The following is a 23,260-nucleotide window of genomic DNA, read 5'->3' as shown; positions in this document are numbered from 1 at the left end:
ATATGTCATGTTATATAAGCCATTTAAATTTCATATGAACTTGTTCTTCATCAGCAAAACATAGAGATAGATATCAACCTACAACATAAATTTTATTTAAATGCTTAAGATCGCGCATGATTAAATGGCGTCATTATCTTCTGCACGCAGCAATGCACCTGAAACCTGAAACCTTTCCAACTTGAAAGTCTGAGTTAATCCCGAACCGTCGAATCCCTAGAATGAAAGAAGAACGCAGCTGTATACCTATTTTCAAACACATTGGCCGCATGGCTCCAGACGTGGCTCAAGCTTTCTCTTAATATTGTCCAAGAAAACGTAGGCTACCAAAAGCTACCCCTGCACTGTTCCGATTATTGGCGTCATGTATTTATCAGAGTTGAAGTAGGCGTAACTCAGCTTTATGTCGCAGGTGATATCTTTTGACCAAAATAGTTAGTGAAGAAAGAATACGCAAAATGCTCGCAAAAAGAACGTAAACTGCCGCGCAGAGACACGAACCGTCGTTGCCGAGGCCCCACTTTGGTAGGGCGTTGAAGGAATGCTGATCACATTCATGATGTGGCGGAACGCGTAGTGCTGGGTTTGCCTTCCAGAATAATTGTTCATATATGGCTCGCCAACGAGTGCCATATAGCCTTTGACTTGATAGTGTCATCCTGGCTACAGAGCAGCCGACATACGTTTAGTCGCATGGCACGGTAAAGGTTCTTTTGTGCTATTTGGATAAGGAACCAAGGCCAAATGGATCGCTTGACCGTGTAATATGATAATGGAATGATGGGTTTAGAATGCTAGGTTTAGACTATGTTTAGCACGGAATCGAATGAAACATCTGGCCAAAGAAGATGCTGTTTTTTTCGTATGACCATGTTGTAACCGAGCTGCAACCATAATCTGCACCATGGATGCCGCGTCAAAATAAACCGAAATTCGTGCCCAATTGTGTTATGGTGTGAGATCTTACATCAGTGGCGCCAATATCATGTTTGATGAAGGGAAAAAGCGTCGGGCTTACATTTGACGAACAAAAAAAACGTCAAGTTACAGGATGGTTTACCGAATGTCTAAACTTACCTCTCAATTGAGAACATAATAGTAATAATATTGAGATTGTGGCATCATGTTAGCCAGCTGCATCTGACCCGGCGACGCCACGACGAGGAATGGTCAGGGAAGATCCTCTTTGTGTAATGGTCAGCTGTTTCCCACAGTTTTGTAAAATTCCAACCCAAAATATGAGGGGGTCAAAACCAACATTGGGTTGGGAGGGTGCCACCTTAACATAGGGGGCCAGGGCCCTCACAAAAGAATAAAAATTGACACCCGTGGATGCGCCAATAAATGCAGGCTGTATTGACAAGTGAGTGAGGCTAGGGCAATGAGAGGCATATGATTTCGCTTTCACTTCATTGATGATTGATGTTGATTGAGGTATGGTTTGTGTGTAAAACAAAAACTTTAAGTGTGTATCACTCTCACAATGGCAGCCAAGCGCAGTGCGCGGCTGTGTTTTTAATAATGACCTGTCTTACTCCTCCTCAGTAAAATAAGGCAAAACTATGCCAATTTTGGGTTGTTATTTTTGAGTTTTTCAGTAATATGTTTGCTTAAGCTTGCTAAATTTTTGCAGCCTGGTTTGCTAGTGTGTCATGTCTGCCATGTGGTTTCTGTCCCTGTGGCCCCTGTTGTGAAATCAAATAGGATTTTTGCGAAAATATATTTATTTTGACATCCTTCTCTGATTTCGGATGGTTTTTGAAACTAAATTAAAGCCAAATTTACGCTATTTTGCTTGTCAAAATCATTGAACTGCAAAAACCCGCCAAGTTTGCCCCACAACGCGACTAAAAGCCTTTGGGGCCGGATTTTTGCGTGTTAGCTGCTTGACAGTTTTGCATCTCTTAGGCACAGTTGTAAAGAATAATGATCTATTAATAGAATGTCTGGTTACTGTTTCAGATGTTACTGGGAAAGCGTGCAATGTTTTATCTCCTTCACTGGTGAGGGATGGGCGTGAGATTGGTGAATGAACATTGCAATATCACATAGCACGTGGGTGATACCTCAGATGATTAGCACGAACAACTTGAACGTTACTGCGGCGATTGAAGTTCACTTTCTCAGAATTGCATGTCCGAAACCTCGACTGATAAACTAGTGAAGCTGAGTACCCATGTCCTCCGTAGCTAATTGCGAATAGATGTCGTTTTTCATTTGAAATGTTCTGGGAGGATATATATATATATATATATATATATATATCCAACTTAACATTCTATATTCACGCTGCCACAATTTTAAGCCATAAACACTACATGTGGGGAAACTTTCCATGGCATTCTAGCTAATCACAGATGGCCCTACACCAAATTGCAGGTCACGTTAACGATGTGTCTTGCCAGGTGACCACTTTTTAGAAGCTCTACGCCCAGAGTTACGTCAGGGAATGCTTAATAACAAGAGAACAAATATAATGACATGCCGGTAAAATACCACATCTAGAAACGAAGGGAGCTGTTTCCGTTATGATTTTACTTTTATAGAGTCGCAAAATGCGTTCCTTGTGTGCTGAATATACTTCTGAGTTGGCTCGTTAACACTCGACCAGTTATTTCGTTATCTGGCTTGTCAGTGTAAAAGATTGTAACATAAGATTGAGAAACTAAAACCTTGAAGCGTCCATACAAAACTGAGCGAGCAGTTCGCTGACAAGCCACTGCCCGAGCTCCGCCAAAGGATAAAATGAAGTGTCAATTTCCCTTCCTGAGAAGAAATGTCGCACTCTCGTGCTGTGCCAAAGCGCGGCCAGAGACGACTGCAGCATTTCATTAAGGGTGCTCTGCCCCACTGTTTCAAAACCTATGTTATGGCCCGTTATGGCCCGTTAAGAAGGTGAGCGCTTCATTCTCAAGATATTAAATCTCTGCTTAAGTGATGAGCAGCTCGCAGGTTTCCGCACAAAGACTGACGTATCCCTGCCACTACTAGGCACGCATGCATTAGGGCCGCGGTATGTTCGCTGTCCAAATATGGTTCGAAAATTGACAGCGGACTGGCACCCGAACCTTCGCCAGTGGTGGCGCGGCGGAGCGCGCTACACAGAATCCTGCCGTACAGTGCTCAAGCTGGCTTGGGATGATCAGCTGCGACAGGAGGAAGCGAGCTCAGGAAGCCAGGGCTCGGCCTCCTGGCAGTTCGGCTTCCAGGCGATGCGGATTTGGGCTTCGGCCTGGCTTCTCGCTCCTCAAGCACTATGGTGGTAGGGGAGGGTTACGATTTGTATTCAAAGCGCTGTTTCATGACCAATATCTCTGCTGTCTTTTGGGTTAATCCTAGCAGGTGCAAAGTCTGGTTCGCCTCTTCTCTTTTCGCGCTCCGCTGTTCATGTCCTGAAGTAACCTGTCTGTCCTGTATGAATGCTGTCAACATGTCATGCGACCTCTTCACCCAGCGTGACTCATGCCCCATTTTAGGCGACCCCTTTGTGCCGTGTCACCGCTTTATGATATCATGTTGCCTCTTCATCCGGTTCGACTTCTGCCCCCTTCCGTGTTCCGTCTGGTTCCAGGTAACCCCTTTACCCGATGATATCGGCCATATATGACTTTCTCGATATCAGCTGACCTCTGGACTGTCAAGTGATCCCTTCGTCTGGTGCGATTGTTGCCTTATGTCACGCCAACCATTCACTCGCATCCCTCGTCTTGTATCAGGGGAACGTCGTCACTGTGTGCGACTCTTGTATCAGGGAATCAATAACCTAGTCCTTCGCTCGGTCCGTGAGCCCTATTTTCGCTACGACTCCTGACATTGAGATTGTTAAGATATCAGGTGACCTTTTACTGTTGCAACCCACGCCCAGTGCCAGGTGACCCGTCACTCCCAGTGCCTCGTGCCCAGAAGCAGGTGGCTGCCGTCCCTCCCTCCAGCACCACGTGAACCGGCGCCACTGGGGTCGCAGGTTACGCTCACCACGGTACCAGAAGCGCCGCTATGCCAGTGCCGCGGCGACGAGCGCCTGCCAACAGGCGGACGACAGGCTCAATTATCCGGCCCGTCCTACCCGCTCATTAGCCAGCTTGGCTGTCGCCAGCCGCGCCGGTGGCAGCCTCCCAGCTCGCGCCGCGTGCCGCTGTTTCAGGGGCGCAGACGCCGGCTGCGGGCGACGCTGACACGACCCGCCGCCGCCGCCGCCGCCGCCGCCGCATTCGCAGCCGCGCCGCGGGCTCGAGCGTCGGCGCACCGCGAGCGCGCCGTCGACACCCGGGTGCCAAGCGAACGGGGCGTTCCGGGGCCGGGCAAGGAACGCGTGCCGAGGTTGAGCGAAGAACGTGCCTCGAGATCCGGCGCACCAGGTGTTTGTAGACTGAGAAGGGAAGGTGCCTCGGAACCAAGCGAGGGAGCCGCTCGGGGTCCGAGGGGAGGTGCTCCAGGACTGGCGAAACGTTCGCGCGCGTTTGAGGACTGAGCCGCTCGTGGGCCGTTGCAGTTGCAGCCTGCTTGTGACTGTGACTAGGACGGGCGTCGGCTGATCGGCCTGCCGACTCAGACTCTGACTCCGATTCCGACTCGCGGTCAGGAGTGAGTCGCTGGCCGGCGAGGGCGGGGGCCATGGCGAACGTGACGAACATCACCGACCCGTACGAGTATAAGGACGCCGCCACGTTCCTGCAGTACACGGTCGGGCCCAAGTACCTGCCGCTGGAGGTGGTGCTGCCTATCACCATCGTGTACGTCATCATCTTCGTGACGGGCGTGGTGGGCAACGTTGCCGTCTGCCTGGTCATCATCAAGAACTCTGCGCTGCAGACGGCCACTAACTACTACCTGTTCAGCCTGGCCGTGTCCGACCTGGCGGTGCTCGTGCTCGGTGAGTGACGCCCGTGCCCGCACGATCGTGCTGCGGCCGCCGCTGACGGCACTGGGATCACTGCTGATTGGTCTGGGTTTGATGCGAATCTGTCAGCTGGTTACGATACTGTGACCAGGGAAACTGGCCGGGGATAAAGATGATATGCGTAACCATATCATCGTGCCTCTTAATTTCCGTTTTAATTGCAAAGGGACGCAAGTCAAAAGCGCGTCTTTTTCATATTCATTAAGCTTGTTCCCTTTGTTTTTATTTGTTCCTCGTTGCGCTGCTTTCAATTTGTATTAGCTTAATACTCATTGTTTGTGTTTTTATATTCGCCAGTCACTTAACGTACCCTTTATTAGTAAGCTTTATTCGCATCTATCAAGCTTGTCGCCGTTCTTTTCATTTGTTCCTGACTTTACTCCCTCGTAACTTTTTGGTTAGTTTAAGTTGCCATACTTCTTGTCGTTGTTTGCATATTCTTATGTACCTTTCCCAACTTATCACAAGTTCGAGGGCTGCGTAAATCGCACTTAAACAGGGTGAAACTTTCACTGATGCTCGCCGCTCAACCGAACGCGGGACGTTCCTTTTTACGCTTTCCAGAAGCTACCGTGTGATCTCGGCTTCATAAAGTGCTCAGGAACTAAACACGCAATTTCTTAGCAGCCGTTCTCACTGTTTATTGTTTTATCAAACGTGATTTCCCGACAGCACTGCGCCGTGTGCAAAACAGCCTGCTCCGTTCGTTTGACATAGAAGGTGTGGACTGCAAATTGTAAAAAGGCCACAACAGGCAGTGAAGCAGGGCCCATATCTGGACGATCCCGGGGTGAAGCGACACGAGACCATTATCATTTGACGGGGGAGAAAGCGCTTATGGAAAGGTAAAGCGTGTAGGCAGATGCATGCAACCGGTCAAGCGCACTCGAGCGCGTGCCAAGACATCGCCGTTTTTCGAGGATTGTCAGAAACGGTATCAGTGCCCGGCAGCTGGGGCACCTGTGTGGACATCTCAGACGAAGTGTGTCATGCCAGAGAATTTAAAGACCGTCTACAAGTCACTATCAACACTATCCAACCCATATCTTTTGCAACTAATATGTGGCAACGTGAACGATCGACCGGAAGGCGGATAATGTCCCTTTTTTGCTGATGTCACCAGCCGAAACGATGCGTTATTACCAGCACAGAAGGAGAAGTGGGAAATGAAAACTGCTCGGCTTTCAGCCAGTGTAATTGATAATTAATAGAATTAAACCATGAATGGCTATTACAGCTCACCGTCACCAATATCCGCATAATACTCACGTGTTTTACATGTTTTGGCTTTAGTTATCAGTTACCTCATATGATTCCGAATTCAACGAGCTTTTCAGTGGACGTAGTCGGCTTGCTTATGTTCATGACAAATACATACTCAAACGATGCTTTTTGCGAATAAACGCGCAAATGTGGCAACAGAAAAACTCTTTGCTCTTGACACGTCATAAAAAAGACAATCCAGTGCACTTATAATTGGTGTCTTGGTTACGGAATGCACCAAAACAATCGCGTACAACCGGGCCTCCCAAAAATCTTCCATAAAAATTTCGTGAATTGCGCATGCAAGAAATCGGTATTTGCATAGGGGTCATAAAATGATACTAAATCACGTTCGTGGTAGGGTCCGGGGCACAGAAACTGCAAAGTTATCCCGGTTAGAGGCCGTGATAAATGGGATCCGATTCTGTCTCATCAAAGTTTTAGTCTCACGACAGCGGACCGATTCTCGAATTGCAAAAATTATGAACAAAGATAAATGAGACGTCCGGCGAGATGTCAGATCGTTTATATGCAAGGCACAGAACCCCATCGCAGTATCTTATCTTACGGCATTCGTCCGTCACTAACCACAACACACACCTTTGACCACACCCGATAAATTGCCAGCACGAAAGCGGTACAGGTTGAAATCGAGTCCCGTAGGACACGACCTCTCCGACTGCCTGACTGGGAACGCCGCCTCTCTGCTGCCTCCTGGCTCCCGCTTGGAAACAATGTCCTTTGTAGCCGTCATAGGCGTGAGTGAGACTTGGCGCCGGTCGTTGCCGGGGTCTGCCTCAATCGACCTCGCCGGCGGCGGCGGCTGGATTGTCCTTGCGTCCACCCCGCCGACGGCCGACCTGTCAGCACAACCTAACTCAGCTCAGCTCAGCTGAGGTCGGCTCGGCTCGGCTCGGCTCGGCCTAGCTCAGCCCAGCTCAGCTCAGCTTGGTTCGAACACAGCTCAGATTGGTCGAGCTCAGCTGAGGTTGTGACCACCGCTGAGTGTTGTTGTCCGTCACGCCGTTATTGCCCCATCCTGCGCCGGCCAGAACGCCACTGGACACCGCACCGCGCCGCCAATGGCCAGCCCCTGTTACTGGCCGACAACAGTTGGCACTCAGCTGATAACTTTATGCCATTGTTATAACCGGTGCATTGCCAGTGGTATGCGAGGAATAGCTTCTGAAAGTCAGGTCACATCAGTTTAAGTCGGATGCATGACTTACCATGCCTCGTCCGCTGAACTGGGCTCTACCAATCACGTTGTGAACTGTTTTTTTTTTGTGTGACGCGGCCAAGCAGGTCGTGGAGCCTCACCAGACATCACACGGGGCTTGTTTGCGACCGTGACTGCGTAACAAAAGTGTCGCTCCCCTATGTGTTAGTCTGCCATCGCGGCGAATGCTTCGCTCCTTACGCGTTGCGCAGCCACTCTTTATTCATACCAGGTGCAGGTGCGACAACAACAAGGGCCGTTTTGCACGCGATTGATTCACCCGATCGGGCATTTAACCGACATCAAAACAACTCCTGTATGTTTCCTGTAACCGCTGGTCTACTGCACGGCACAGGCCCAACCAGCACATCTTATGCATAGATGGGTGGATTGTTCGGAGCATTGGCTGGGCAATGTAATTGTCTATCTAGCATACAGTCTCAATTATCCTTTTGCAACTCAAAACTATGCAGATTATTTTGTCAGAAGGTTCATTACTTGCACATGTGCGGGTTCAAAGCTGCGTGAAGGAAGTCGCACACCAAAGCAGCCACCAGCCCAATTTTCTGGTTTCTCTCAATGACCCTGAACCAGAGAATGTATGCAAATACTCCCTCCAGTAGTTGCCAGCTGTTTCTTGGGCTTTCCGGGTTCCGCATGTTTTCGACAATGTCCACCCCCTCGCTTATATCTTCGGAGGGGATGCATTGCGTTGCCCAATTGCAATCTTCTTTTGCTTCGTGACTCAGTTGTTCTATTGCGCCGCCACCCAGCGAAGCGAGAACATTGAACACAGAGGAACCTCTGGTTATCTTTCGGCGTAACACATGCGTGCCGCACGGGCCCCAGTACGGCTGAAGCCGGGGCCAAACGGAGGCAGGGTCTGAAAAACCGGCATATGACGCGCAAGTTCTCCGAAACGGCTCGTCCGATCATCTTGAAACATTCACCAATCGATTCAGTTCAATGAGGTGAGTCATGGGAAGGTAATATTGAGACCTGACCTGAGGTCAAACACATGGAAAACGCGGAGGAAAAATTTTACCTGCAAATACAGACAACACAGATCTCAGAGCCTTCTGCACCGATCGCTGTGAAACCTTCCCCATTGGATGCCCCATGCCTGATTCTCTCTTGCAGTTCCAAACTCCACCAGGCCGATGGATTACCTTAGATAGATAACCTTACTATCCAATACGCCATTTAGCATAATTTTCTGTTGAAGCTGCAAGTATGGTGTCATTTATAACTATTTCTTTTCCTCTATGTTTGGCCCCAAGAAAAAGTGCAACTTGGTTAGGCTGGCCTTACGAGGTTGAATTTCTCCTCAGCGGAGGTTTTGTGCTGAAAATCACGCGCTGAATTTTGCATGGTGTCGCCACGATTAACAGAACCTTGGCCATGGAACACGTCATGGCGCGTGGCTGATTTTTTTGGTATGGTGTGCGAATACCGTTCTGTTGTCATTATTTACATGCCTCCTCAGCTGTCTTGTGTTGGTTGCCGGTTCCAAGTCGTCCAGAAGTCCGCCAAATCGAGCTGAGCCTGCACCGAAATAGACCGACTTGGTTGGTGTCCTCATGTGCCAGATCAATGACCTCAGAATCCTTCAGGGAACATGCTTTCTGCACTGTGTGTATAGATTGCGACGGAGGTACACATCTCAGAAGCAAACAGGGGCAAGACTGACGGAAGAAACGTCATTGCTTTAGTCGTCGGGAACTTCGAGCTTTACCGTGCGTGTTGTCCGCCGCCGTGTCAATGCTTGATCAGACGATTACGACAGTCCCAAATGTGCCGGAGGAAATATCTCGTCTGCAGTGTATTTTGTTTTGCCCACCAAAAAGAGGACTGCACTAGCAGTCTGTATGCTACTGACCTTGCATTAGCGCACAATATATATATATATATATATATATATATATATATATATATATAATATCATTGTTGTAATGGAAACGACCGAAAAAAACAAAAACAGAAGTGCGCGCGCGCTTTGGTAGTACAAATACAATAGCGTATTATCTTATGACATATATTGCGGTTGCTAGGTGTGTCCCATCGAGCGACAAAGGTTTGGAGATGATCGGAGCAATAGTTCCTGAATGAAATGTCTGCAAGCAAGCATTTTAGATCTGTGAATTTTGACAGCTTTTGACCTGCCCTATCGTCACCAAATTCGGCACCGCGAGAGGGAATCAGGTATGTATGTGGCATCCAATGATGAAGGTTTCACAGCGATTGCTGCAGTAGGCTCTGAGATCTGAGTTGTCTGCATTTGCATGTGAAATTTTTCCTTCGCGTTTTCCAGGTGTTTGACCCCAGGTCAGCTCTCGCTATTTCCTCTCATGACTCACCTCATTGCACGGAATCGATTGGAGAATATTTCAAGGCGATCGAACAGGCCGTTTCGGAGAACTTGCGTGTCTGCATCATATGCCGGCTTTTTGAACGCTACCCCGAACGGCTGAGCTTTAGCGTTAAGCTCCGTAACTGGCCATCTGAGCGAGGTATCTCAGATTTTACCAGTACGACGAAAAATTAGATCCCCTTCGAGTGAATGCCATCATCTTGACTCAGAGTCCATCACTGCTATTGCAGCATGGCACTGAAAACAGCTCTGCAGGTATTGCGACTTACACCGGGAACGGCGCTAGTTGCAAGGACGACGAGGGTTGGATACAACACGCAATGCACCGACGTGCAGTAGGTTTGTGCACTAGAGACGAATTGCGCTCGTGCGACATCATTGTCATTGGGGATGCTGGCTCATAAATGGAAGACTCACAGCTGGACCACATGGTGTGTAAAGCAGCTGGATATTGGGCGCTGTAAGACACGCACAAAGCACTCACAAACGACGTGACCCAAACAAAGAAAAATTCAACATTTATTAGGGCTATCTCGCCCTTATACACCCCAACCTTCAGTGCACAACAAACGCTGACGAAAGCTCAATACCGCTACGCCCAAATATGTTTGGTTTGACATGGTCACGTCATTGAATGACCTTGCTGTTAAGACGAAGTTTTTTAGCCGTGGGAAAGTTCATCGGCAGATCAGAGCCGTCTGTAACAAAAATAACTGCGGATGGCGGCAAATTTGCAGGCAGATTGAACACAACGTTGCTTCATACATAAAACACACTGTACACTGGTCGCCAAGAAATGGCCTTCAGGCAAAGAAATCCTACGTAGGTAATTGAACGTCTTCAAACCTTAAAAATGTTGTCTACATGATAAGAAAAACCAGTTTGTGTGGGAATTATCTTCCCAAACAAATTAGAGGCCGTGAGATACCATTACGCCGGGATAAAAATATTGAATGCTGTTGTAGTTATTCGAAAATGGCGCAGCTCAGTGCCCCAGCACGCCAAGGGACAGTTAAGCTTTGAACGGCGTGTGCGACCAGATAACCATTAGCTACGTAAAATTCGGCGGCACAGTCATTTATAGTTATTTCTTTAGTCCGTGCATGCTGGAAATGAACACTTTCCATCATCCATTGAGGTTTAAGGCCGAACCTGCTTTCATTTAAATATAATTAGAAAGGTTGGATCAGTGATTCAGCCTGCCCCGGCTGAGATGACGCATGAGGGCTATTAACGATCCCTAAGTTAGAACGCGTGGTGATGTCATGTTTGGTCATGGAGGACAACAATTGCGCAAGGTAAGTCTTATGACATCTAATACAACGCTGTCTGTGTTAAATGGATTTGGGCATGCTCAATGTTAATGGCTAACGCATAAAGAAGGTGACCGAAACCAAGCTTTGGGCATAGGGATTGGTGCTTGGACCTAACAAAAGAACGACGCATCTGATTTTCACGGCACGTAGCAGGGAAATAAACTATCAGTCTTACGAGTTCTCTGAGACTACCCTTTGCTCCGTCTTGCACATACCTGATGAGCAGTTGGAGCAGACGCCACGATCCGTGGTGCTGAGCAGTTGGAGCAGACGCCCCGATCCGTGGTGATGAGCAGTTGGAGCAGACGGGGCCGGCGCCTGAAGGTGGCCATCATGGGGCGTCTGCTCCAACTGCTGGTGGTGCTGAGCCGCTGGAGCAGACGCCCGTGGTGCTGAGCGTGGACTCCATCCGTGGTGCTGAGCAGCTGGAGCAGACGCCCCGATCCGTGGTGCGACTGGTCTCGGTCCGCCCCAACGCACCACTTTGGCGGCGCCAGTCCCCTAGCCGTGGCGCTCCCCGGTCCTCGGTATGGACGAGCCATTCCCGACCTGACAAATCGGCTCATCACGACGCGACAGGCCGTTTCGGCTATCACGCGCGATACGCGCGCCGGCCCCCTCCGCCGCAGTCTCCCCGGCGGGCACCATTGACCACGAGAAATGTTGCGGTCTGCTCTGACCTTCGCCGAGGCGGGCCGGCCTAAGGTCAGCTGTCAGCTTGTTTAGACACGAGACTGCTTGGGGCGCTCGGAGCGACAAATGCCTCCGACGGCTTCCGTTTAGGGCCGATGGCGTCGCCAGCATGGACCGGCGAGCCGGTCGCAGGTCTTGAAGGTGGCCATCATGTGACTCATCAGCCGCTGCGACCACACCCTTCACTGGCCCGGAGCGCTGGCGGCCGGCCGTTCTCGCGACGGCCGCGGCTGGAGGCGTGGTCGGTCGTGGCCGCGGTAAGTACGGTGTCGCGTGCCGCCGACAGTGCCTGCGCCTCCTGCGGTCTGCGGCGTGCCTGAGCGCCGCGGCTCACTCACTCCATTAGCCGGCGTCGCCACGCCACGGCGGGGCCGGTGCCCGCGTCGGTCAGACGGGCGCGCCCCAGGTGGGCGGCGGCGCCGGCCCGGGCGGCACCCGCCGGACGGCGACGTGGGGCCGCGGCGGCAATGGAGGCCGGGCGGCCAACGCTGCCGGCCGCTGCACCCAGCTCTTGATCTGGGCTATGAAACGATCGCTTTAAATTAAAGGTAAAATTGGGAAAACGTCCACAAGGCCCATATTTTCTCCCTTGCTTTATAATTATGAATTCACAATGCAACAGAAAATGCGACATTTCTCATTTTACAGATATTTGGCCACGGGCACGGGCTTTCGCAAAATAAATTAGGCCGTAAGTAGATTGTCCAGTTCTGTTGGGAATAGCAGCTCAGTGCATCTTTAACATGGAAGGCTATGAATGTTCCATTTTGCGGGTCCCCTCAGCTGCAAGGTAACATGTGTTGCCATTCAACTAACTGGACTGGCGCCGCTTGATATCAATGAACTTTCGGCGTCGGAGGGGCGCTTAAGTCTGTTCGAAGTCATATTGGACAGTTCATTGCCCTCCTGAGTTTTTGGTGACAATCCAGAGCATAGCGTGGCAACAACAGTACCGTGTTTTAGTCGGATTATAGATCTACCGCCAACTGGAATTGCGGTTCCTATTTCTGTTCAGTGGCTCGTGTGATCTGAACCTCCGGTAATGTTTTAGCTAGCCTGGCCTGTCCCTTGTTTGCACCAACGGTAACCGCTGGCGGAGTCATATGTAAGTCCCCAGCGGTTTAAAATCAAATCGTCGGGTCCTAGGCTTTGAAGCGACAATTGATTACCTTAACAATGTATATCTACGAACCTCACGAGCTTAACAGATGTCACGTGACGTTAATGCATGACTACCGTTGCCTCAAAATTGATTGGTTTTGCGTCCGGCTAGACTTGACAATTAGATTGACAACTTAGACAATTTAGATAGAGTTAAATCACAGGTCTATAGGCCAGCAGTGACAAATTTATAGGCCAGTGGAGAGTGATGTGGTGAGATTTTATGCATCTAGGGGTCCTCCGTTACCGAAACTCACCCTGCGCTGGAACACTTAGGGCATGTCCCGTTCATCAGGCTGCGCTGCCGTCAGCGAGTGCTGCAGCCCGCTCATGGCCGATGTGGGCTTCATATGATGGAGAGAGAGAGAGAGAGAGAGAGAGAGAGAGAGAGAGAGAGAGAGAGAGAGAGAGAGAGAGAGAGAGAGAGAGAGGGGGGGGGGGGAGAGCTCTTTTAAATGAAAACCCCATACAAATGATGTGACAATACATATAACACTGAATTGTCTATTGGCGGGTTTGTGCCAGGTCCGTGTGCTAGCACAGCAGACGTTTGCGGGTGGGATCGCAAGCTGACCCAGGGGGGAGGGCGGGCTGCGGGCTGACAATTTCGAAGCAGCTGCGTCTCCAGCCAGCACACGTCGACCCGCACTTCTGCCGGGGAGGGATCAGCTTCCTGCTCCACTATTCTTAGCTAGCCATGTGCCGCTACGACACTGGTTATGAAAATCTGAACCAAGTTCAACACGTGTTATTTAGTTTTTGTCATTTTGAAAAGCTAGCCCGGACAACATGTCAATCGAATGGAAAAGGTGAAGTCGTGATATTGCAATGTTACAGGAAAAGTCGCCTCACCGAGCAGTTTGCAAACAAATTGCACAACTCTCAATACACCAAAGCCTTAAAAGAATCATGTGTCTTGTTATTGTTTACTGGCCCACCTTGCGATCATTGGCTACAAAGGACTAAGTTTCTAGAGAACATGACCTCCGGTTTGGACCAAGCAGCCAACAAACATCAGTTGGGTTCGGCGTTTATAACTTGATTTGGCATGACCTTTGGCTTTATTGCGTATGGCTGAAGTGGTCATGACTGATAAGAAGCTGATGCACTACACCAAAGTAGTCCAAAATTTGAACTAGAAATTATAATTCCTGACTTCATATGCAATTCAAGACCATAGCTACTGCCAAGTAGTGGTTCTATCTTAAGTGGTTTAAAAGTATTTCAGAGAAGGGAAGAGAAAGAGGAAGCACCAATCTCCCGAGTGATTGTGGAAAGAGAAATGCAACAAAGCCTTTGAAATATATTCATCCGTATCAACAGATGCAAATACCATTCATATAGTTTAATGTATTTTCAGCATGTATATATATATGTATATATATATATGCGTTTATAATGCAGTTAGGGGCACAAGCGCACCAACGCCAGCTAAAGGCACGTGTGTTTTTTTCCGCACCATGCATGGCTGGAGACGTGAGGAACCAGTCACAACCGATTTGCAAAAGTCGGTTAGACACCAAATCAGTCCTATTATACAAATATTTGGCCTAAAAGGCATGCAGATCAGGCTAACGTGAGACCCTAAACGCCGCCTTCGCGCTGGACAACCCCAGCATTAGCGCCAAACTTACTCGCCTCCCTTTTCCGTAAGATGTATTCTGAAAGCCGATTATGGTCATGACTGCATAGATTTTCTTCAGCGTCAGAAATATGTCATTTTTTGCTCGACTTAGGCCGTCTTAGCTGGGTGCGAAGAGTCATGACACAGTTGCCTCCCCCCCCCCTTGGATCCGCCCTTGGACCAGGCAGGTGTCTCGCGATGTAAATGGAAGATTATCAGGTACGAGCAAGACAGTCTTATCAACAACAGGGCCGGGCACACCTGCGACGAGCTAGCACATGTGGATGGAACCCTACTCCAGACAGCGTCGGAGGCATTGTCCTGCGTCGTTGTCTCCCCAGCAGGTTGCGTGACGGACCTCCCTGTCGAGACGCCCACCCACCGCCGCAACAGCTGCTGGCGGGGATGTCACGCCACTGGTCCGTCTGCGCCTTGGCATCGCCGTTATTTATCTCAAGAGATGGATATATAGCAAAAGTGGCGGTGAAAAATGCTTCGCCGGCGGCAACGGCGAAGATTTATAGGCCCATTTTAGCTTGTTTCCCGACGCGTTTCAAGAAATCACGGCGGTGGCGTGTGGTTTGACTGCAGGCAGAAGCGGGTAGCATGGAACAAATAGCAGGCGGCATTAACAGCGCGTGAAACATACGCGTTCACTTACACCTGATGCTCAAGGGAATTTCTCGGGCGTTGCATGTCATTATCTGGTTGTACCAATTCATGACGCTTTTAATCAGTCGTTTTTAATAGGCGTTTCAGAAAAGAAGCGTGCAAACTAGGAAAAGCGAGGCATTGCTTTGCCTAGCAGTGTGCCCCTAGTAAGGTGGCTTTGTCTTGACCTTGCCTTGGTCATTCTCCAGCATTTTTCTTGATTGATCTCGATACGCATCGCGCAGTGTTAGCTGTGTCAGCTGTAATAGGCCGGCGATCATGCCGAGGAGCGATTCGGCTGCATGTCTCGTCTTTCCGTGCAGTGATGCACGTTTCCCTACATGACGCCGCCTCCTGATATCGCCTCGAACGGTTGCAGGTCTGCCCAACGACCTGAAGGTGTACTGGCAGCAGTACCCCTGGGGACTGGGCGTGGCGCTCTGCAAGATCCGAGCCCTCGTGTCCGAAATGTGAGTACACGCACTGTACAGCGCTCCCGGCGCGGCGCGCTGACGCGGTGGCATTCCCCTCACAGCGGGACGGGTGAGGCGCCGCGCTCGGGTGAAAATGCCGGCCGGCGCCGGCCACTCCTCCGAACCTCCTCACGCATTCTGACTGCGTCCTCACTCGCGCAGCGTGCACAGCTTTTACGGACCAAGGACACTTCCTCAGGCTTCTAATAAGCCTTTAGGCTCGGGGCGGGACGACGAGTAATGCGGATGGTGGAGGCGATCGATCCCCACCGCTGCCCTGACGCCGGGATCTATAAAGAAGCCAGGCTTGCTCTTCACCGGCCAGCGGTCATGGGATCTATAAAGAAGCCAGGCTTGCTCTTCACCGGCCAGCGGTCGTGGGATCTATAAAGAAGCCAGGCTTGCTCTTCACCGGCCAACGTTCATGGGATCTATAAAGAAGCCAGGCTTGCTCGTCACCGGCCAGCGTTCATGGGATCTATAAAGAAGCCAGGCTTGCTCTTCACCGGCCAGCGGTCATGGGATCTATAGAGTAGCCAGGCTTGCTCCTCACCGGCCAACGGTCAGGAGCGGAGTCCGCCTGGCACGCGATGATGTTACCCCCCGACGCACGCTAATCCACGGGTGTCTAACACCACCACTTCTGACCGCTTGGTGACATCCAGTGACTCGTTAAACAGCATCTCTCCTTGACCTACCTGTTGACAGTCGGCTTCCCCGGGGTCTTACAAGGCCGTCTTTTAACCCATTGGGGGCAACAAGCGCGAGTTACCCTAAAACTGCTCTCCTTGACGGCGCCAGTGGCCCGTGATTGCACAGCCTGCCCTTGACCTACTGCACGGTACACGCTGACCCGCATCTCCCAGACCGGCGGGCCGTTGCTTATGGGGCCCGTAACTCGCGGCCGGGCAGTGCATAGCAGCCCAGAAACCGCGACCGACTAGGCGGGGTCCCGTCACGAGCGGTCGTTCATCACCCGTTGGAAAACCCGGTGGAAAACAAGCCTAGCATTGATGGCCAAAGACATTTGATCCCACGTCATCATTCGACATAGCCGCGCTGTTACTAGTTGGATACAAGTTTCGGTGCCTCGTGCCGCACCAATTGCTGGTATATCCTAAAATGTTGAGGTCTAAGTCGCGTCAAGTGAACGCATAAATGATTCAACTAGGTAACGTATTTTAGGGAGTTTCTTGCTCGTCTTGTTAGGTTTTTCCCGGTCAGCGTTACTCCCTGGCATGTCACGAAGGGGTAATATTTTCATGTCATCATAGTTCACTGACATAAGAAAACCTCTAGTAATTACTGTTGGCCATCCATGCTCTAGAAGGTTGTACTTGATGTTTGTTTGACTTAATGAGTTTGAAGTTCTTAAGTTGTGTTCATGACTCTCAATATACCAGGAGGCATTGTTTGAACGACGTGGTAATGCTGAATGACAAGTATAATGACGGCACTTAATATTTTGGGCTGTTCTCATCCTCAAGAGTAGCAAGGGCTCATAAAGGTTCAGCAAAATATGACACCTAAAGATGACACACGTGAATCCAACAAATAATCCAAATCTTCGCGGATACTGTCACTAAAAGATGTCAAAGACATAAATCACCCAACCTACCACCACCCCGTACAGAGGACAAGTAGCAAAAAGGCAACTTAAAAATCAAATTTACTACAGCCGGAGGCTGACCAGTTCGACACGGGGCATCAGACAAGAACATTTCTTACCGCGTGCCATCCACAACGAACATTTTCTAAACCTCAGGAATGTGCATATCCTAAACATGTTGTATAAGCCAGTCCCATGATGAAGTTTGTATATTCAGCCGATGACATGGATTCCAAATGTGCAACGATTCAAGGATCTTGAGAAATGCATTGCCTTAAGCTTTTGATCAAAGTTAAATTTTAAAGTCAGTACTTATTGCGCCATTTTCCACAGTGGCGCTTCAATCAACCATGTGTTCTACTGGTCTCTACGTTCTCCGGATGAGGTGGCGTGAAAGGTGGAAGGAGGAAGACCAAAAGTACTCAAGTTAAACTTGCCTGAAGGGTTAAGGTGGGCCTGAAAAAGGTGGCGTTTGGCAGTCATCATATTCTTTAGGCAACACATTAAATTTTAATTAGCACACGTACATTAAAACACTTTTTCGTGGCCAAGAACGATTCGATGGCAATTGGGCAAAGCTGCTCATCCCCGTCCAACGACGCTCAAATTGCACCGCTCCATCTGGATCGGGTTGATGATCGAATGGAACGGCACCTCGGGGGCTAAATGAGCCTCCGCGGTAAAATGAAGGTCATGTCCTGCGCTGAAATGAAGCTGGTGGACCGTCCATCATCGCCGCTTGGCGGCGCTTCTCCTGCCGGCTATTGAGGCAGCGAACGACGCGATGACGCGTATTGATAGGTCGCATGACGGGGCGCCGTCGCGTGCGAGCGTATTTCACGTCCATTGCGTCGGTATGGGTAGCCTCACTGTATAACGATTTTTCGGGACCAGCTGTCGCTGGAACTTTGCATGCCAATTTGCCTAGATCGTGCCGACTGCGTGCCGCATGATTCGTATCACAAGGCAATAGAAGACACAGCGCAGTCAAGCCTGCACTTTATAAACGAGTCTACGATCTAGCTGAGGATTCAATATGAAGGCTGTCTGATGAATCGATCACTACCAATGATCGACCGGAAGATACGATCAATGTCCTTATTTAGCACGTTTTCTGTTGGACGTATAGGGCCTCCTGATAAGCCTTCCTTATTCGATTTTCTGGATCCAGTCAAGCGAATGCTGCTTTCTAAGAAGTATCTGATCAGGCTGAACACTTATGCACCAGGTGAGATGTTGTCACTTGTGCGCTACATCGCCCAGTTGGCGTCGCTAAGACGTCATGCTGAAGCTAGCGAGTAAATGCATATTGGCACTCATATATATGTGAGTTGCATATTTGTAAAGCACACTAAACAAAAATTCACCAAAATGATATTTCATAACTTTCTAATGATAGTAAACCAAAATAATAGTTCACCGAAACAAAACTACTACAATTACAAAGAAACTGAGACCAACTTTTGTACTGAGCCGAAACGGCCGGGCCTGGCCGGGCCCAAAAGCCTGGCAACACTCAGCTGCGTGATCTGTGAAACGGTGCGGCGCGTCACAGCCGCTTCTCTGTCTGCAGAACTGGGCACCTGGCTCTGTTCACTTGACGTTGGTACTATCTGTCTAACGATAACACTAAGTGTCTCATCACGTCACTCGTCCTGCTTTGTGAAAGGTGACATTCTGGCTTTAAATTGGTTTAATTTGGCTACACGACTGACTTTAAAGCTGCTAAGGGTGTTCACACATGAAGTGTACTCAGACACCCCGAAATATATTTGTATTCAATATTACCTGGCCAATATCCAAATGCAATTTGAGTCGCCATGGGCAGGAAAGATGTGGGAGCCGGGTCTATATCATTAAACAATTTATTATCATTATCATTATTATATGTGTATGAAATTATCCACAATGTCGAACCCCGGCCAGCAAACCGTCTCCGAGGAGTTCCTTACAGATGCTGTGTATGCGGTTCCCGGCGCTGCTGAGTCCTGACCTTGCGGGCCTTCTGCGGGTGGGCGATAATGTTGTCCACCATCCGGGCCTGAACATGGCTTACCCCGCAGATGAGCGTACCCTTCAACTCCACCGTTGCGCGCATTTTTGACATGCATACACCTAAACGACGTGGGGCCGATTTGTCCCTTCTTGCTCAGAGACGTGTGAGAGGAAGCCGTTACCATCAACCCCGAGCACCGAATAAACACCGTGCTGGAGTTCTTCGGGAGAGAGCTCGGCCTAAGACGCGGCCCCAGCTGTGACCAGGAATGACTGTGGCGAGACGGTGCCATCGGGACAGAGCTCGGCCTAAGACGCGACCCCAGCTGTGACCAGGAATGGCAGCAGCCAGACGGTGCCATCGGGACAGAGCTCGGCCTAAGACGCGGCCCCAGCTGTGACCAGGAATGGCAGCAGCCAGACGGTGCCATCGGGAGAGAGCTCGGCCTAAGACGCGGCCCCAGCTGTGACCAGGAATGGCAGCAGCCAGACGGTGCCATCGGGACAGAGCTCGGCCTAAGACGCGACCCCAGCTGTGACCAGGAATGGCAGCAGCCAGACGGTGCCATCGGGACAGAGCTCGGCCTAAGACGCGACCCCAGCTGTGACCAGGAATGGCAGCAGCCAGACGGTGCCATCGGGACAGAGCTCGGCCTAAGACGCGACCCCAGCTGTGACCAGGAATGGCAGCAGCCAGACGGTGCCATCGGGACAGAGCTCGGCCTAAGACGCGGCCTCAGCTGTAACCAGGAATGGCAGCAGCCAGACGGTGCCACGCTGCACGTCGCTCAGTGATCTCTCAACTGGCTGCAAGCCAATTTTCAAAACCCCGTTACCCAAAATACGGACATCCCATGTAGCCCCAACTCACCATACCTGAGCCCAGTCGATTTCTTCACTTGGGGCCACCGCAGCAATCGGGCACATGTCAATAAACCTCGCACAATAGAGCAGCTAAAAGCGGCAATCTTCCGTGAGGTGAGCCGCGTCACAGCCCAGATGGGGATGACACCATCACCTACCTGCTGGAGACATGTCTTCTCCTGATCCTGCGGCACCGGGGAGCGCATCCAGAGCATGCTCTATGAGATACTGTTGAGAGGCGGTTTGATGACCGACGGTCGTCGGCGTTGATAATTGTGTTGTACCATCTTATGGACAAATCAAATGATATGTGGATGCTAATGATTGGAAGTTCGATGGAAAGTCCGTGAGGAAAAGTCTGAGTACTTTTGAGTTGCGGAAGCCACGTGCAGCCTAGCGTTGACAAAACTGGTATACCTGGCACAAAAATTTCTGCAAGGTCGTAGTTGCTTTGCGTCGGTTCCGGCGTCGGCGACCAGGTCGATACAACGGCTTGTACCGCATCGTGCAGCGCTAGGCACACTGTTGCTCCCAGCGACACCAACGTCAGTTACGTGCGGAAGCCAACTGCCGTGCAAAATTAGCCAAGCTTCCGCCCAGTCCGTTCGATTTGCCTTTGTGTCGTGGAAGACAAGTGGTTGAACTGTTTGCGAAAGCCCACACAGTCGGCTTATGTGTCATTTCATCGCAAACGTAGTGTTGACACAGCAGTGCTATGCTAATACGGCAAGTTTCGTGTGTTGTATGTGCCCAAACGCTTTGAAGATGATAAATTGAACATGCTTCGAGCGCCAGGTAAAATAAACGCCGTATATGACGGCATTCTATGATAACAGCCAAGCGTAATGGATCGTCGGAATTAATCAGCCAAACCATCCCTCAACTACACATTGCTGCATGTCAGTCAGCCGGCAGTGCATAGCGCGCCCAATTTACAGCTCGATACATTGTATGGCTCGCGTCCCGGCAACCTGAAAATGTGTATAGCGCACGTGGCCAATGATGCAGACTGCTTGGGCTGGTGCGTGAGACAAACTCGGAAGGCTGTTTCCAAGTGTCTGACGAATTCAGTCAAAAAGGACTGGTGGAGGAGATTGAGAGGAAATGGCCTATCACGCATCAGGAGTCCTATGTCTTCGTGAATGATGGTAACTCAGGTTTTGTTTGTCTGGGTGCGCTCGACGCCCTCACTCTGCGGAAGGAACGAATGGGGAAGACTCGGTATTTAATGGGCTAAAATTCGAAACCTTTTAGTACCACTCATGAAATGCTCAAAAGGCTGTGCGTCTAAAAGATAAAGGTGCAGTCATATTGGGTCGCGTCAAAATGATGTAAAAGCTGGCCGACAGTATATGTTTTGCTTATTTCTTTGGGTGTTGTATTGTGCTTCTCCAGGGGAGGAGCTAGCTTAGAGTTTATGCTTGTATCATGGGATGTGAAGGCTTATTTTAAAGATCAATACATACTGGGTCACGCCAGGTCACACATTAACATCCAGGTCACGTATCGAGGTCACGCAATAACATCCGCTAACGACATGGCTCCCAGACCCCATTTATTTTCGCACACAGCATTAGAGACCGCCGAACAGATCAGCTAAAGTATGGGTCACAAGTTCATGGCAGGTCAGTTTATGCCCCAGACGACCTTCAGTCATGCCAAATAACGTCATAAAAACACTGAAATGTTTCGTGCCTTTGAAGCCTGTTTCTTGTGTACGCAAGATTATTTGAGCCTTAAACTTATCGATAAGTCGCTCTGCATGCCCCGCATTGTGTGCTTCGCTCCGTGTACCTCCGCTCTGCGTGTCAACCGCGAACGATCAATTAAATCTGCAAATAATCTTAAATCACGCAAGTGCGAAGCACACTTTAGTGACTGCAAACTAAAGATATCAAGCAGTGGATGTTTTGTAACTGCCTCATAAGTGGGCTCTCACAACATGGATCGTCTTTGGCGTTAATGTCCCAGCTTTGAAGCCGAACCCTGTTTGGTCTTAGCGCTGTGTCTCTTAGTGCTGTGTCTTAGGCTTTAAGTTCTATATTCATGTATTAGTCTGGCAATTATGGTCTATCATATTTGACGACGACGAAAAACAGCCGTGCACTTGTTTGATCTTTTGATCTAGATCGACCTCTAAAGCAAGTATATCTCCAAACGTTAAGAATTATTGATACAACAGGTACTGCGCAACTGTGTATCTTGCATATTGTGTGCCAGCGTCATAGCCGTGTGGCACATATCAGCGTGTTTGAAAATGAAACCGGCGAAACCCAAAGTCTTGACCTCAGATGTTCCGGGGTACATACACGCACCAAGTTTATGTCCAGGGGTGAAAACATAATTTTGTGCGAGTCAATTAGATCTGCACGATGTTACGCTGGTATCCTAAAGCAGGCTATAATCGCCTAACTGCAGTTATAGCTAATCCGGGACCTGATGACGATTATTTGGGCTTGTAACTCATCGGTTGCTGTTACCATCTTGCGCCCGCAATTTAGCACCTGATCTGGAAAATACGCTAAGGCCTCTGGCACCCAGCAAACCTTGTTCGCGGGTAGAGATCACCATGGGCGGGCTGGCGTCTGCTGCAGGTGGGGGGAGGGGGGGGGGACGACGGCCACGAGGCGGTCGTCGGGAGCAGGTTACGAGAACGAGGAGCAGCGTCGACGCTGTTGCTAGCCGCTGGTGACGTGCGGGATAGAACGAAATTGTCACTAGTCGCTGGTGACGCGCGAAATCGAGCGACATGCTGCCAATCGACGCTGTTGCTAGCCGCTAGTGACGCGCGGAATCGAAGGACAGGTTACTAATCAACGCTGTTGCTAGCCGCTGGTGACACGCAGAATAGAGCGAAATGTCACTAGTCGCTGGTGACGCGCGAAATCGAGCGACATGTTGCAAGTCGACGCTGTTGCTAGCCGCTAGTGACGCGCGGAACCGAGCGATTTTTTATCACGGTGACCTAAAGCCATAGCCGGGGCGCGAAAATTTACCTTTGGCTGGAAGCCAAGCAAACAGTTTTACGGTAGGCCCGTTTATGTTATCCGGCGCCAAGGAAAAGAAGGAAAACTACGCCACGTTAAATTTTGTCCGCATGCAAATGCGAACGAATAAAAAC

The 23,260-nt window shown here is 50.0% G+C and overlaps 1 protein-coding gene across 1 annotated transcript in view; it reads left to right on the top strand.

Moving 5' to 3' along the window:
* The first annotated feature begins 4,254 nt into the window (after positions 1 to 4,254).
* The window catches only part of LOC119107076 (neuropeptides capa receptor), a 93,268-nt gene continuing 74,262 nt past the window's right edge, over positions 4,255 to 23,260 (top strand). Inside the window, exons 1-2 of the mRNA XM_037230435.1 lie at positions 4,255 to 4,873; positions 15,578 to 15,668. Of these exons, the coding sequence (XP_037086330.1) occupies positions 4,615 to 4,873; positions 15,578 to 15,668 (350 nt within the window). The 5' untranslated portion in view covers positions 4,255 to 4,614. The remainder of the gene's footprint in view (positions 4,874 to 15,577; positions 15,669 to 23,260) is intronic.

Source organism: Pollicipes pollicipes, unplaced genomic scaffold (assembly GCF_011947565.3).
Source record: "Pollicipes pollicipes isolate AB1234 unplaced genomic scaffold, Ppol_2.1 Scaffold_6686;HRSCAF=7923_pilon_pilon_pilon, whole genome shotgun sequence".
NCBI lineage: Eukaryota > Metazoa > Arthropoda > Thecostraca > Pollicipedomorpha > Pollicipedidae > Pollicipes > Pollicipes pollicipes.
The sequence above is the reverse complement of the archived record's forward strand: the minus strand, read 5'-3'. Positions and strand labels throughout refer to the sequence as shown.